Raw genomic sequence first — 15,594 nt, 5'->3', positions numbered from 1 at the left:
AGCAAAAATGAAACAATATCGAGCATGTACAGACCTCATGCGCTAAAACTGTTTTGATACTACAATGAATAGGAAACAAAATCAGGTCTAGTTGTATGTAACTCTGTAACACGATGAATGATGGCTTTGAGGAATGTGCTTACTGTAAGACGACAGTCCTCCTGCACCTTCAAACACAGTCCACACAAATCATCACAGAAAATAAACTTTACAGTTCAAGTAAATGTTAAACATTAGATCAATATTGGAAAATGTCATTAAGACATAAAGCTCACATTCAGCCATTGTCTTTTATTTATCCATTTCAGAGCTCATGGGAGGGAGAGAGGCGGACTGAATTCGAACCCAGCGCTAACCACTGCACCTCTGTTCCACCCTACATGAAAATTAGTATTATGTATGAGCACATATGCATGTATAGCTTCAACACTGTGGGACAAACTTCCCTTTGCCATCAGAAAGGCACAAAAACTCAGTTTAAAAGGCTTTTAAAAATCTACTTGTAAACTTTTAAAGATGATTACCCTTTTTTTCATTTTTTTTATAATGACTTTTATAAAATTTCAAGTTTAGGTTAAAGGTACTCTTCTAGTCAATTTGCAAGCTGTTTCTGAGAACAGAAAAGGCTTTAGAATATTAATAGTATTAGTAAACTGATTTTAAAATATTACTCAGCTCTGATTTGCCTTGAGTCATTTTCTAAGCTTTGATGCCACCTGCTGGTAAACCACTTTGGCAGACCTCACTAAGCAGGCCCAAGCACTTTGGTTAAAAATACCAGCTCATGTTCAAAACGACTAACTTTAGTGTTTTTAGACAGCACAAATCAAAAGCCTTTTTTCAAACGCCTTTCCCCGAAGGCTTCCTTGAAACTACTCTACCCATAATGCACCTCAAACAGTAAACAGGAAACGTATGTTTTGCCGGTCGGCACGGTTGTGGCACCCGCTACTCCAGCACTGAGTGGCCCAAACACCGAAGCTGGTGGTTTACTGCTTATTTTGTATGTAGCTACATTTAATGCTAATCACAAGCCTAGCGCTGGAACACTAGTTAGCTTTTGTTTGCAGTGTAGCTAAGGTGCAACCCTCTGTGGAAATGGGTTGTGTGGGGGCGGTGCGATTTGTTTTTGTTTTTTTTTACCGTTAGTCTGCTGGCCAACTTTAAGATGCTAAACGCTAAACACAACGAGCTGTATGAATACGTGACTATTTAAACCACAGTAATTAAGACGAAAGGCTCCAGTCGTGTTATGTTCTTGACAAATGCTAGCTAGAGTAGCTGAGCGGTTGCCAATAGAGACAGGAGGCGCTATGTGTGTTCATTTTATGCTGCTCTTAAACCCAGAGCTGCTAACAGTGACGATGAAATGATAAATAAATAAAAAATGGCAGTAAAAATGTATTCTGCTCGGTTCTGTTGCACTGTTAGCTTGATGACTACCCTTACACTGTAAACCCACCAGCACAGATTGAACATGGTAAGTCAAACTGTGCTCTCCCTCGACATTTTTTTTGTATTTATTCATTGACGATGTAACGGGGTTTCATAATCTTCGAGGATCATTTCATTATCATTCACTTTTTTCATGATTATCTGCTAAATTAATAAACTTATTTTCACTGCTATTTTCAGGCTACAAAGCCGAAGGGGAAAGCCTCGAAAAGTAAGTTAAACTTGTGCTATTTGAATCCTACTAACTTTCCTTCTTTTTTTTAATTTTTAATTTTTTTTAAATAAACTTTCAGGAGTATCAAAAATAAGGCCTGGGGCCCAGAATCAATTCGACAAAAAAGTTTAAACGGTCTTGTACCAAGTAGTGATTTCCGATGTTTCTGTGTATTTGTTTTAATGTGTAATGTATTTGCTTATATTGAGTGTAGCTAACATGATTTATTAAGGGGTTATGTATATAAAATAAATAAAAACGCAGTGTCTTTATATAACTATTATTTTGTATTTGTTGCAATTTCTGCTCCTTTCTTGGCCAGATTACTCTTTAAAAAGACACTTTTAATGTCAGTGAGACTTAGCTGGATAAATAAAGGCTTCTATATAAGTTAGTTTGCCCAAAACTGATTGCAGCTTCTACCTTGTGACAGGAATGTTGTTTGTGGCTCCAAACGACTTGATAGCAATCATGAAAGATATGTTTGACAGACAACAAGTCATTTACAAGAGTTTAAAAATGATGAATCTCTTTTGGTACAACACTGACCCGCTGGGTGGCTTTGAACAATCTAAAGCACGGCATAAAATTAGACTTTTAACTGATTTACAGCTTGATAAAGACCTCTCCCATGGTCATTCATACTACACCAAAGTAATTAAGTAATATATAGACAATTAAATGGCAGAAAAGTTAAACTTTTGTACAGTGACAGTTAGGGGAGTTTCACTGGTCTGGTCCACTTTATATTAAAGTATGTTGTATCTGGCACACAATTACATCCTTGTCCCTCGTGATTGTACCTCAGCAAAACATTGACTGTAAAATGATAAAAGCCTATTTCTACATTAAAATATAACCCAGTGTGTGTCTGTCCTGCTGATCCAAAATCATTGGATCATGAGATGTCGTACCACGACAAATACAGATATAGGCAGCAGCAGTAGTATGCCTCTCCTGCACCTTGCTGAAGTTGACTGTATACCTCTGTTGCTTTTCTAAGGTTCATTCAGGGATGATTTGCTTGACAGCTTGCTTGATGATGACAGTAAGTGAGCGCAGTTGTGCTGTTTTATCAGAATTAGTGTCTATCTTTATGTTAAAGTGTGTCATAATATTTTCTTGAATTAATTTTCCAACTAGAGCAGCCAGTAAGGACGAAAGCATCACACGATGGACCTATGTATAGGTAAGTTAGAAGGAAGATTTGTGAATTGCAATGTGCCAGCTGTAAATTATTACTCCTCTTCATGTTCTGTTTTCTTTTCCTGCTCATCTGCTACTGATTATATCTTCAGCACGCTAGCACAGGAGATAAAAATGGATGGTGCGGACACTGAGGTATGTAGGATAATATGCAAACTGGGTCATATTCACCCCGTTTTTTTTTCCTTTTGTGTTTATTTTGTCTTTTTATATTTTCTTTTGTCCAAGGACTCGGATGTGTCAGCGGCTGATCCCAGCGACATACTCAAGAGCATGAAGGTGGGTCATTAATTGAGGTTGCGGCGGCAAAGATAAAGTTCACACTGCACGTTTCACTTTTCCTCTCTGTCCTCGTGCAGGACATGGACGACATGGACGCTGACCTCTTTGCATCAAAGAAGAAGCCCAGTTCGGCTCCCGCGCAAACAAAGCCACTTGTTAGCGAAGGACCAAAGAAAGACTCTGCTGTGCTCGAGAGTAATGCAAAACCAGAGGGAGCAGGTAATTCAGTGCAGAGTGTTCTCGCATAAATTACTTTCTCATTATTAGCTCCACATTATTACCAGCTTTGAAGTTTTACATTAATAGCAGCGATCAGAAAAAGGCTTTTGTCTGCCTTTGCTTCCCTCAGATGAACCCACCAAAGAGGGGAAGAAGCCGAACTCTGCACCTTTATCCTCAGCGCGGAGTTATAAGAAGTTCACCTTCTCTGGTAAGCGAGTCTCCCCCCTCCCTGTCGTGACATCCGCTTCCTTGACTGAGCTTTGTATAAATGAACATGGTGCAGATGTGTTGTTGACTTGCAGCTTTGCTTTGTTTCTCTCAAAATGTTGCTTTAACTCAGACAGTGGTGGTGAGGATGAAGGTGTTGCTCAGACTTCGTACGCTAAAGGTACATTAGTGTGGTTGATACGTGTTTAGTCCTGTACTTGCAGTTAAGTCACATCAGTGGGTGCTTGTGGGTAGTATTTAACAGTGGAGGTGTACACTGTAAAATGTTTGCTATTCCAAATCGAATCAACAAATCTGGAAGTATACGGAAGGAATTAGATTTGCATACGCTGACACCCAAGAACAATGATCCAACTAGCAGATGGAATTGCCCTTCAGTTATTCCAATATTATATCTATACATGTAAAGGGGCAAGTATAAATAATAATTTGAACTTGTGCCTATGGATAAAGCTCATATATCCAAACTTAATGTCACAAGTTCATCTGCTCTCTTTAATTCTCTCTGCCACTGAAGTTTGTGGTGTCGTCAGAAGTAAAATGTTGTTTTTGACGGTGACTATGAACTAAAGCATAGAACAAATTACAATTAAAGAGATTTTGCTCAACAATGTTCAAAACCTTTGAGTGAGCAATCGTCAGAGATTGTTGACAGACATGCAAAACACCTAAAACAACTGATTTCTGCAAAGAAAAAACTAGATTCTGTTTGATCTAGCTTGTGTACACTTACTTTTTTCACAACAGACTATTTATATTTGTATTTTGTTCAATAAATGGTAAATGGACATGATCAGAAATATTACCCAGGTTGACTGTGAGTTCGTGTGAACTGTAGCCTCAATTTCCTGTTCTTAGCTGACCGAAATCACACCCAGTATTGTCTTCTGCTGTAGCCCATGTGCTTCAAGGTTTGACAGGTTCACTCAGAGATGCTTTCTGCAAAACTGGGTTTTTCAAGTTATTTGAGTTAGTGTTGCCTTCTTATCAGCTCAAAGTAATCCGTGTGCTCTCATCTGATCTCTAGCATTAACTACTCTAGATTCAAAGTCACTTAAATCAGCTTTCTTTCCCATTCGGATACAAAGTTTGAACTTCAGCAGGCCATCTTGACAACATCTGCCTACCTCAATGCACTGCCATGTGATTGGCTGATTAAATATGTGTGTTAATGAGCAATTGAAACGTGTGCCTAACAAAGTGGCCACTAAGTGTATGTTTCACAACTGGGAAATGTGTCAGTTAATGAATCCAGTTCAACAAAGTACAGTTTCAAGTTATTGTATTGGTATAGAAGATAAAAATAATAATAATAAAGTAAGTATTTAAGTGTTTTATTGCCCATTTACACTCTGGGGCCCAAATCCATTATTCATAATATAAAGACTCTTATTTTTTGCAGATCTAGACGACCCCCTGGATGATTTGCTTCCAGGTGACTCAAAGCCTGACTTGAAATCTAGCTTCTCCAAACCTGAAAAATCTGTGCCATCTCCTTCAGCATCTCCCATTCTAAAGAATGAAACGAGTAAGCCTTAAACTTACCAGGATCCTTTAGTTTCCTTTCTTTTTTTAAATAATTGCCAAATGCTGAAGGCTTGTGTTTTATTCTTTGTTGATCAGCTAAGGCAACAAAGAAAGGCGAGCTCACGTTTGAGGATGATAAGGATGACCTAATGGATACACTCGGATTTGACAGCAATAAAAACAATCCCAAGAAAAAAGAGACACCGCTTTGGTCTCCCAAGGAAAGGTAACAACTCTGTTTTCACTTTTTTTTTTCCCCTCTCACTCTCGTTGTTGTCCTTATTTATAGCACTCAAATGATGAATAATTACTGTGGTATTGCTTTGGGCTGCAGCTAAAAACATAACCAAACTCTGACTTTACAGACTTTACTAGCCTCAGTCTGGTTTGTTAGCCTAGCTGCTTTTGTGCGTCACCTCTGTTCCCTGTTGCTCTCAGAGCCGACGCCCCTCAGAGACCTCGTACCAGAATTGATGAGATTCTGGAGAGTTTCACGTCACCGCGTCTTCTGGAGCGACCACCAACAGGCGAGAGGAAGGACGAGCTTCAGTCTCAAGAAAAGCCGCAACAGGAGAAGACGTCTGCTGGGAGAGGTGATAGAGCACCATAGTTTTGTCCTTAACTTGGCTGTAATTAAATACTATCTTAAAAAAATGAAGTAGCTAATCGTTTTCCCAACTATCAGAGCCTCGTTTAGATGATGACCTCACATTTGGATCCTATCAGCCCACACTGGGATCCACTTCTGAAGGGCGTCAGTCTCGTAGACAGTCTGTCAGGTGTGCCCAGGTTTTGTTATTTACAGTTTGCTTCATGCCTACAGCTTTCAGCAGGACAGAAGTAATCTTTTTTTTCTTACGACCAGATTTTCTACTGAGGACATGAGTGTGTCTACGCCAGAAAAGAAGCCAAAGCCCACCACTCCCACATCTTCTCGACAACGCAACTCAGCTGACTGGCTGGGCCTCAAGACAGAAGATGAGCCGGTCTATCTAGAGGAGGGCATCGATAAGACAAAGAATCCAGCAGAGGCTTCAAAGAGCCCCTCGTCTCCTTTACTGGAAAGAAAGCCCTCATTCACTGGTAGCCATTCCACATCTGTTGCAAAAACACCAGAAGAGAGCTCAGCCCCCGCTGACAATACCATTAAACAGGCCAAGCCTGAGGTTTCTAAGACCCAGAGGAAAGAAGGGGATGATGAGGATGACTGGTTAGCTGGGGCACTGAGCAGGAGGAAAGCTCTGTCCGCGTTAAACACAGAGGCAAAACCATCCAAGCAGGAAGAGTCTTTCACTGACTTCAGTGTTAGGTACGGTGCAATTTGAAGACAATAACAGAAATGCTACAGAGACAGAAAGAGCATGTTCTCAGTAATGATTGATAACCTGTTCTCATTTTTAGTAAACAAGTAACGTCACAAACTCCCAAAAGCAGAGAAGACACGCTTCCTTCAATCAAAGAAACGAGGTAAGGGGTTTGTTGTGTAAGTCCCTTAAATCCATGTTAACGTTTTGGCCCTTTTTAAAAAAAAATGTTCCTTATATTTTATGTAGTGACACTTTTCCCGGACGCCTCGGTCCTGCTGCTCATTCCACGCCTGTCAGAGAAGAAAGGTCTAATCATGGTAGCTATCCTTCCATCTTATTAAAGTCACTGATTCAGATTGCCAGCAAATTTGCCCAATTTGCACATTTACAGCAGAAACCCTTTTGACCACTCCTCTCACACAATCATACTAGTTAATGTTAATCATTAGGCTGCTTCCCGTATACTTAAAAAAGCCATCTAATACCTAATCCTACCTTGTATCACATCATTTTAAAATAGAAATAAGTCATGAGCTCATATTTTTTCTAAACCGTGTCTTCCTTTTCTCATACTCTCTCCTTCTGTAGTTAACGAGTATACACCCACAGGCGAGTGTTACCTCCCCTCCACCTTAGCATCATCCCCACCAAACCCACTCCATCCATCAGCTCTTAGTTCGCCTTATCATTCAGTTTACTCTGCTAGCGATACTGATCCCTTGTTAGCCTCTGCTGTTAGCATTAGCCAGCCTCAGCTTCAGTCCAAACCCCACCACTTCCCATCCAGTACAAGATCCAAGGTGCTAACAGAGCCCACTCAGGCTTCAAATGAAACCTTGCAACAACTGCCTTTGCCCAGCCCCCTGTCTGCTGCACTGCCCGGCACAATGTGGTGTAGGTAATCTCAGGGAAACGAGTCAGTTCACTAAAATACCATCAGATTTCTCTCCAGTGCCTTAATATCAGATGTAACGCCTCGGTGTGGTTGTTACTCATGTTTTTTTTTTTTTTTCCTGCAGATCCGCAGCAAAATGCAACGCTAAACACATCAGCTGCTTTCCCACAACAGGTACTGTTACCTTCATGCATCAAGGCTGACATAATTGTAATAGATATGTTTTACCTCCACCAAGGAGGTGATGTTTTTGGCACTGCTTCTGCGTGTACTTGTCCTTCTGCCTGTCTGTGAACACGAAAAAATGGAGAAAAAGTCTTATAACTTAGAATCTATGATTCCTAAAAGTGCAGTGTGTATTGTCAGCATATAGAAAATGCTGTATAAAGATTTAAAATAAGTCACTGTTGACCTTTACGTCATAATCTCAAATTATTCATGTCCAGTTAACTGCAAATCAATACCTATTATCCATTACCTACGCCTACATAACAAACGCCTGCAGTTTGTAGAGCAGTAAAAACAAGTGCAAACCTCTTTAAGTACGTTTAAAAAGAACAAAGAAAACAAAATGAGCGCAGAGGAACTACAACACCGTTCCCTTTGAAGTAAATACCACCCAAAGACAGGTTTGTAGTCTCTGAGTTTTTCTTGTTGTCGTTTTTAATGCTTTCTTCTTTGGAACAGGCATCATTTTCAGCCGACAGTCTGCAGCAGCTGCTTCTCCAAAACCAGGTAAGGACCTCCTCACTTCCAAAGACCTACTAATGGATGTAATCACCAGATTCATCCTTTGGTTTGTTTTTAATTTGGCTACTTTTTTTCAAAGCTGATGCAGACTCAGTTGCTGGGCCTAGGCGGTGTGGTTGATGCGGGACTCCTGCGGCGACTTAAAGAAAAAGAACAACCTGCAGACTATCAAGCTTTACAGGCCCGCATCATCCAGTTGGAGGGACAGGTATGTCCTCATGTGGTGACAAGAAGGATGTGAGGTGTGATGGGGGGAGCATTGTTACTGTATTTTTTATTTTTATTTTTATTTTTTTTTTATCTTTAAAGTTTATCGTGTCATCATTCAGGTCAAGACTTTGCAGCTGGAGCGAGACCAAAGCCAAATGATACTGGAGAGCATGCAGCAGCGGCACAAACAGGATATGGAGCTCCTGGAGAACGCACACAAGTAGTCCATTCCTAGACCACATCAATTTATCAATTCAGTTTAGCACATGAAACTGTGGAAGTCTTCTACATACATGTGTCTGTAACCCAAGTCTCTCTGTGTATTTTCAGAGGTCGTGTGAAACTGCTCGAGGATTCGGTTGCCCAGCGGGAGACTCAAGCGCGACATGAGTGCGAAGACCTGATGGAACGCCTGGCAACGGTAACGCGAGCGGCTGAGAAGGAACGCTCAGAGCTTCAGGCTCAGTACCAGCGGAAAATGGCCCAGGCCCAGCAGGAAAGAGACTGTGAGGTGGAGAGACTCAGAGACCTTCAGAGGTAAACGTAGGAAAACCTGTTTTATGGCAGCAGGTTGAAATGAAATGAAAGCAAGAACAAATTTTCTACAGTTAGCGACAAATTTACTGGCTGTGAAGTTGTAGTTTCAAAAGACAACACCATAGGAAAGAAAGAAAAGAAAACCAGCCTTCTTTGCTTTATTGAAATTGGTTTGGGTTTTGGGATTTACTCAACTAAATTATCCAGATAACTCAGTGAAATAACTCAATAAGTCTCCAAATATTTAGTTTTTTATCGCAAATAGATGACTTTATGGTTTAGTGTATATTTGTTGCATTGCTGCTCAGAAAATCTATCTTGGAGATGAAGAGAGACTATGAGGATCAGATCCACAGGCTGAAGAGGCTAAAGGAAGAAGAGATCGATGCTGTTACAAGCGCAACATCTCAGACCAGGTAAGAAAATTCCCAAAAAGTCTAATTGACAGTCACATATTTAATGTTTTTGCTTCTTTTTCTTTTGTGCACGATATCAGCGCCAGTGCTGATACATGTAGCAAGCTTTTCGTGTATAAAAAGTTTTAATTCCACCGCCTTTGTCCAGGTCCGTGGCAGGGGTGATTGAAAGGATGGAGCAGTTCTCCTCACGGCTTGGAGAGCTTTCCTCTCGGGTGGAGAGCACGCACGAACACACCGCTCACGGCCTGGAGCAGGAGGCACGGCACAGAGACGAGCAGCTTCGAAGTATTTTACACACACACACACACGCGTGTGTACTTTGTACAAAATGGGTCAAGATGCAGATTGTCCGAGAACACGATGGCTTAATGTCATTCTGTGTGTGTGTGCGTGTGTGTGTGTGCGTGTGTGTGCGTTTTAGCAATGCAGGGTCATCTGGCCCAGCAGCAGAAAGCCATGGCAGAGGAGAAAGCGTACCTGAAGGACATTATTTCCAGGATGGACACTCAGCTTAAAGAGCAGCAGAGACAGCTTGAGAAGGTGATTATGAGAAATGACAGTAACAGACCAAGATCATACACCAGGACCTGCTGCAGTAGTGCATCAACGAAAAATGTCATACTTTAGATTTCTAAACATTCTCTTTGCATATTAAGAAATATTGCAGTATCATTTTTACCTCACATCAAGAGTCAACTAAGTATTTGGAATTTGTAGAATTATGGCCGAGCGCTTGATGAACCAGTAAGACTAAACATGGGCGAACGAACAAAAGCGTGGTTCATGTTTAATTGAAATCATAACATTAGAAGTAGCTGCGCAGACTGAGAAGAACAAAAAGACAGAAGATGGTTGTCCTGCGTCTGCAGAGCCTCACACAGACAGAAAGTATGCACCAGACGTGCTTCCCAACCGCACTGAGCTGATCTCCGAACTGCCAGAAGCCTCACATCCAAAAAAAACTGCTTTTAATGCTGAAGAAATAAAGCCCAAAGCTCATTTTGATGTACGATGTTGACAAAAAACATGCAACCACAGTCATAAACAGTGGTCTTCTGTCCTTTGGCAGGTTCTCTAAGATGCTCAGAGCATCCTACTTATTCATTTTTAAGCTATATTTTATAAGTGTGAGGAAAACAGCTAAAAAACCACCTATAATATAAACTGACCTTCTTCTCATTAAAGACTGAAGATGCCATTTAATTTTGCGTGCTTTAGGAGCGCTGGAAGATGACAGCAGAGCAGGCCAAAGCCGAGTCGACCCAAAGAAGCCTGGAGGAAGAGCGGTGTGTCCTCACCACGCAGATCAGCGTGGAGCGAGAGGAGCTGGAGAGAGCCAAGGTGAGGCCAACGAACATCTGCAGCAGCAGCGCAGGTGTTTTGCACCAACTTGGCGCAGCTTGACCGCCACTTGCTTCTTTGGCCTTTTCTGTGTTTTCAGAGCGCGTTACTGGAGGAGCAGAAGTCAGTGATGCAGCACTGCGCGGATGAGAGGAGGAAGCTGGCGGCCGAGTGGGCACTCTTCCACGCCCAGGAGAAGCAGAGGCATGAGAGGGCTGAGCGTGAGGTCAGCAGTCTGTTGGAGAAGAGGGAGGGCTCCATCATAAGTCTGGCACAGGTGAGCTTGAGCTTAGGTCAGCTCTTTAGCCCACACAAGTCGTGAAAAGGCACAAAAAATGTAAAAACCTTTTGTAGGAGCAAGCTGACTTGAAGCTTCGCACGGCCGAGCTGAAACAGAAGGAACTTGCTGTGGCACGGGAGCGAGAGGCTCTGGAAGAACTTAGAGAAGAGCTGGACAGAGAGAAAGAAAGACTAAGCAGCACGGCCCTGAGACTCAAAACACGAGCCCAGGAGGTCGAGGCATTCAGCAAGGTAATTTCACACTACACCGATCCCTGTGTGTAGTGTGTTGGACATGTTTTTTGTCCAGCGTGTGTTCATATTTTCCCTACACCGTGTTCTTCACAGCTCGCGGCAGAGAAGTATGAGGAGGGGGAACGAGCGTTGCAGGAGGCGAAACGATTGGAGGCGGAGCACGAGGCGCGACTGAGAAATATTCACACCCAAACAGAGCACCTGAGGCAACAGGAGCAACGGATTTTAAAGGTATGTGTGTCACTTTATGAAGCACATAAATGAATGAATGTGGTGGTTATCTTAACACTTGTTGTTACAGGAGCAAATACGATTAAGTCACCTGCATAAGGATACACAGAGGCTGGGGCAAAACCCTCCTCTTACACCTCTACCACAAATTATTGCCCCCGTTTTACCAGGTGAGGCTGAATGTTGGTCTTCTCTACTAGCTTAAAGTAACACATTTTCTGCGATCTCTAATTGGCCTTTGTTACTGTCCCTACAGACTCAGTTTCAGAGCTGCCTGCAACCCTAAATGTTCCTCCTCCAGTTTCATTTACCAGCTCTCAGTCTATGGCACTTCAGGCCAATCTGGCTCTGTGGAGATATACTGCAGAAAAGGTGAGCACATTTTTAGTTGCAAATGTCAAATATCACTAAAACAGAATTGACAAACAGCAGCTCACATGCTCTATTTTTCCTTACATGTGAAATTTTTACCCTTATTTGATCCTAAATTAAGACACAGGTCTGATTGTTTGTGGATGTTTTTGGATGAAGTCTATTTCAGTGAAGCCAAACACATCTTCTTCCCACCACCCTGGCTCCAATTCCACATTCACCTCTGTGCAGAAGTAGCAGCCAATGTGTGTGACTGAGTAATTGGCCCAAAACCTGCCCAAAGAAATTGCACATCATAGACTTCATGGCCTCTGTTTATTTCTGTACAGCAGCGTGCTATACTTACATTTTTAATGTTCCTTGGGGTGGCTGTGGCTCAGCAGGGTAGAGCAGGTTGTCTTTTAATTGGAAGGTTGTTGGTTTGATCCCTGACTGCTCCAGGCAGCATGACAAAGTACCCTTGGGGCTCAGGTAGAGTAGAAAACCAGTCTGTTTACCACTCTTTTGAACACAAACGTCTGCTCTGGCCAAACAAAATCAGAATGGGCAGCGACGTTTGGAAGGTTAAAACCAGCCCAATGCTTTCCTATTTCCATATTTATCAATTTACTGACCTAAAATTAAGAAACCTTCAAAAAAAGTGGGACTGTTCTATAAGGAGAGTTCAGCGTATCTCTCCATTATCTGGGTCCCCTTACCCCAACATGTGCAATTGGGATAAATAGTCATGCAAAGCTGGTTATCAACCCAGGGTTTCACATGGAAAGGGTGGCATTGAGCATCTGACCAATAGAACCCTGGAGTCACCAGGACAGTACAGGCCTCAGTAGCAAAGACAGCAATTTTCACATTTAAGAAACCTATTAATCCATTTAGTTTTAAATTTATCCTAGACAAACTGAAAGAATATATAAACCAGTACAGTCTATTTAAGATTTTAATAACAAGTCTTCAGTTATTCATTGCATTGAGGTTTGTTCATATCTTTTATTTTGGTAACTGTTGCTAAACTGTTGGTGGGAAAAATGGAACCACAGCAAACAATCCAAAAGAAATGACGTCAGATAAACACAAGTGTTATGATCCAGTACAGGCTTTTATTGCACTTTGGAAACTCAGTCAACATGAGGCATCACAGTGCACACAGCTTTTTAATACAATCACTATTTGGCCAGCAATGCTTGAAATCATTTGTCAAGAATTCAAGTGTTCAGATTTTTGACTGACTGGATTTTGTTTTTCTGCCCCCAACAGGACCGTGAATACCTACAAGAGGAGCAGTTCTTTCTAGAAAATCTGAAAAAGAAATCTTACAGATCTTTCAGCACAGATTGACCAACACATGCTGGGCTTTCCTCCCAGCACATATGGAATCACGTTACTTTCTATACTTCAATTTTATAACTCGTAGTTTTATTAAAAAACACGTTTCTGATCCAACATGGTTTTCATCTTTCATAAAGACAAATACTGAATTTAATAGTCTCCTCTGGCATCACACTTGAGGTTGGTATTCCGTCCTTCCACAGCAGCTCAATCTGCAAGTTAGAAAATAAAATAATAAATAAGACCGTAACACTAAATTACAACATGATCAATACAATATTCAAGAAAAACTTTGCTATAAAAACATCAGCAGTCAAGCCTCAGGTTACCATGACTCCACACTTGAGTTCAGACAGGGATAACTTGTATCATCACTGGCTTGACTTTAAAAATCACAACTCTTGCATGATTTACCTGCTCAGGACCTGCTGTCTTCAAGCCCAGAAAATCTTCATCCTTTCTTCTGCTGCTACAGCACCTGTACCAGGAAACAACACGTGGATGACCGAGTGCTCAGATCACACAAGCTGAAAGCAAAGAGCTTTGCAGATTCTCAGAACAGCTTTCTATCGTCAGTTATCGCATCAGACGGCACTTCCTATGCAGCAGTTTTCATCACTGAAAAAGTGGCAACAGAGATCACAAGATCCAGTGCAATACAAACCTTTTGACTGTGGTTCCTTCCTTAGGCACTCAGTGGAAAGGAGAACAGATGAGCCACGAATCTGCAAAAAACACACGTCATCAGTGAGGATCCATCAGCAGCATGTGGGTTTCACAAATAAACACAGCAGCTCAGATACCATGGCTTTCCACAAGGTTTTGTTCTCTCGGACAGGGATAACAAGTTCATCATGTGTACTGCACTGACACAAATGCATACAACTGTTAACCAGTTTTACCTTTAATCAGGAAATGAAACTTCGCCCTGTTGCAGGCAGACAAATGAATCCCTCTGCATCATCCAAACCTGTATAAGAAGTTAAATCAGTGATTGGCTGTAACGTGACGCAAGCAACATAACATGGTTCGTCAAAAACGTAAATAATCAAACTTATCGTGCTTCTATTCTACGTGCCAGTAAACATGATGCATGTTTCCTTACTTAAACGAAACGCTCATTCTACCACTTTCTGAGTCCTCGACTGCGTGGACTCACTGCACGTGTTCACCCGGATAAAGAGCAGCTAACAGCTAGCACACGCGCACAATTAAAACTTCCACATATTGAGGTCTCATTAAAAGCTCCTCAAAGTCTCACCTGCTCACGGTGGGTCACCAGCAGCAACCTCAACATGTATACATGAATATAATTTAACAAAAATGAACTGCATGGCGAGAGTCAAGAAAGCTGCTTGCGCGTATCTACCGCCTGGAGAAGAAGACCGGAAATCTCGCGTGATAACGATTTTATGTGTCGTACGCGTCACATGCCACGTGACCGTGATTGGGTGTGGTTGAAAAGTGGTTTTTTTTTTCATTGTTTCTCGCTAAAAATGTGTAACAACCCAATTACCATCCATGGTTATTAATAATAATAACAACAACAATAATATTAATAAAGCTAAAAACTAGCTGGTGATATTGTGGTCCGCTTACGGTTACTGTGTAAAACGAGGTCATGTGATCACATTGTCTAATGTTCTATATTTTTGAACTTTAAAACATTTAGTTGCTATTTATTGTCGCAGATTCTTATCAATAATACTAATAGAAATAAAGTAATAAATGATGTTTGGTTATAGATTTAGATGACCAGCAGTATAAAGCTGGTTAAATGAGCGAGTTACTCGTCATAAATAGTTTACTGGATGCTATACTTTTTCGTTATAAATGCTGGACTTTTACTTGTAATAGAGTATTTCTATGGACTGTAGTATATGTTTACTTATTTTTTCATTTTACTTGAACACTTCTTTTACACATATACTGTTAGGTATTTTGATACCATAGTAGCATTTACAGGATATTGTTTTATACAGGAAAACTGTTACTCAATAAGGCCCAACTACTAGTTGTTTTTCTCTTTCTCTGTGACCCAAGAATTAATGTGTAGGACTCACAAGCTGGTACCCCAAGGTCGAAAACACCACAGAGATGAGACCACTTCCTTACTCCCATCCTCCCTTTTTCTTTATCTCCTGGAAAAGGCTCGTTAAAGGCTAGGTGGTTTGTTTCAGAATTCACTAATGAAAGAACTCTGTATTTTATGTCTAGGAGTGTATTTTGCTGGGATGATCATAAATTGTAGCTGAGCTGATAAACTACACACAGGATACTTCTTTGTTCACAAGGCAGGAAGACGTTTCCTTATTTGGTCTGTACCGGTTTGAACTGGGAAAGCTGACACACGAACCTTTTTTTTCATCTATATAAACTGCTGTGTATCAAATAAACCTTTGAGTCGATTTGGGAAGACAACCTGAAGCAGTCTGTGTTTCCTTGTTCTCCCAAGCTGCTCCCGACGTCGTAACTAACCCAGCTGAATGGCATACCTGAGTGTTACTTTAAATAATTAGGAATCTTAGAAGGAAAGGA

General features: G+C 41.2%; 1 protein-coding gene, 1 long non-coding RNA gene and 2 other non-coding genes across 7 annotated transcripts; 1 reads left to right on the top strand and 3 right to left on the bottom strand.

Annotated features, from left to right (window-relative positions):
• The first annotated feature begins 837 nt into the window (after nt 1-837).
• Nucleotides 838-13,169, top strand: fbf1 (Fas binding factor 1). 4 transcript variants are annotated; one of them, XM_085270761.1, is made up of 33 exons: nt 915-1,003; nt 1,432-1,480; nt 1,636-1,666; nt 2,673-2,717; nt 2,813-2,858; nt 2,968-3,010; nt 3,104-3,154; nt 3,235-3,376; nt 3,507-3,587; nt 3,720-3,767; nt 5,010-5,135; nt 5,231-5,360; nt 5,573-5,727; nt 5,820-5,913; nt 6,000-6,443; nt 6,536-6,601; nt 6,688-6,758; nt 7,030-7,335; nt 7,461-7,510; nt 8,024-8,071; nt 8,166-8,294; nt 8,416-8,516; nt 8,627-8,833; nt 9,142-9,249; nt 9,398-9,537; nt 9,674-9,792; nt 10,471-10,593; nt 10,694-10,870; nt 10,948-11,124; nt 11,221-11,358; nt 11,429-11,528; nt 11,615-11,730; nt 12,985-13,169. In XM_085270761.1, the coding sequence occupies exons 2-33, from the start codon at nt 1,478-1,480 to the stop codon at nt 13,063-13,065; spliced, it is 3,696 nt and encodes a 1,231-aa protein (XP_085126887.1). In that variant the 5' UTR covers nt 915-1,003; nt 1,432-1,477; the 3' UTR covers nt 13,066-13,169. The 4 variants fall into 4 exon arrangements, with proteins under 4 accessions (XP_085126890.1, XP_085126889.1, XP_085126891.1 ...); XM_085270764.1 differs by having other exon boundaries at nt 838-1,480; nt 2,818-2,858; XM_085270763.1 differs by lacking the exon at nt 3,720-3,767 and having other exon boundaries at nt 839-1,480.
• Nucleotides 12,808-14,451, bottom strand: LOC146575858 (uncharacterized). The gene is made up of 5 exons (XR_014892180.1): nt 14,318-14,451; nt 13,959-14,026; nt 13,721-13,781; nt 13,471-13,534; nt 12,808-13,268 (listed from the first exon to the last, which is right to left on the bottom strand). It is a non-coding gene; the product is annotated as an uncharacterized LOC146575858 (long non-coding RNA).
• Nucleotides 13,370-13,439, bottom strand: LOC146575860 (small nucleolar RNA R38). Its single transcript, XR_014892362.1, has one exon. It is a non-coding gene; the product is annotated as a small nucleolar RNA R38 (small nucleolar RNA).
• On the bottom strand, nt 13,608-13,679 carry LOC146575859 (small nucleolar RNA SNORD49). The gene has a single exon (XR_014892364.1). It is a non-coding gene; the product is annotated as a small nucleolar RNA SNORD49 (small nucleolar RNA).
• Nucleotides 14,452-15,594: the final 1,143 nt, after the last annotated feature.

This window comes from Mchenga conophoros, linkage group LG4 (assembly GCF_057382185.1).
Source record: "Mchenga conophoros isolate Kocher_MC1m ecotype Shallow Benthic linkage group LG4, M_conophoros_male_GT1.1, whole genome shotgun sequence".
In the NCBI taxonomy this organism is placed as follows: Eukaryota; Metazoa; Chordata; class Actinopteri; order Cichliformes; family Cichlidae; genus Mchenga; species Mchenga conophoros.
The sequence above is the reverse complement of the archived record's forward strand: the minus strand, read 5'-3'. Positions and strand labels throughout refer to the sequence as shown.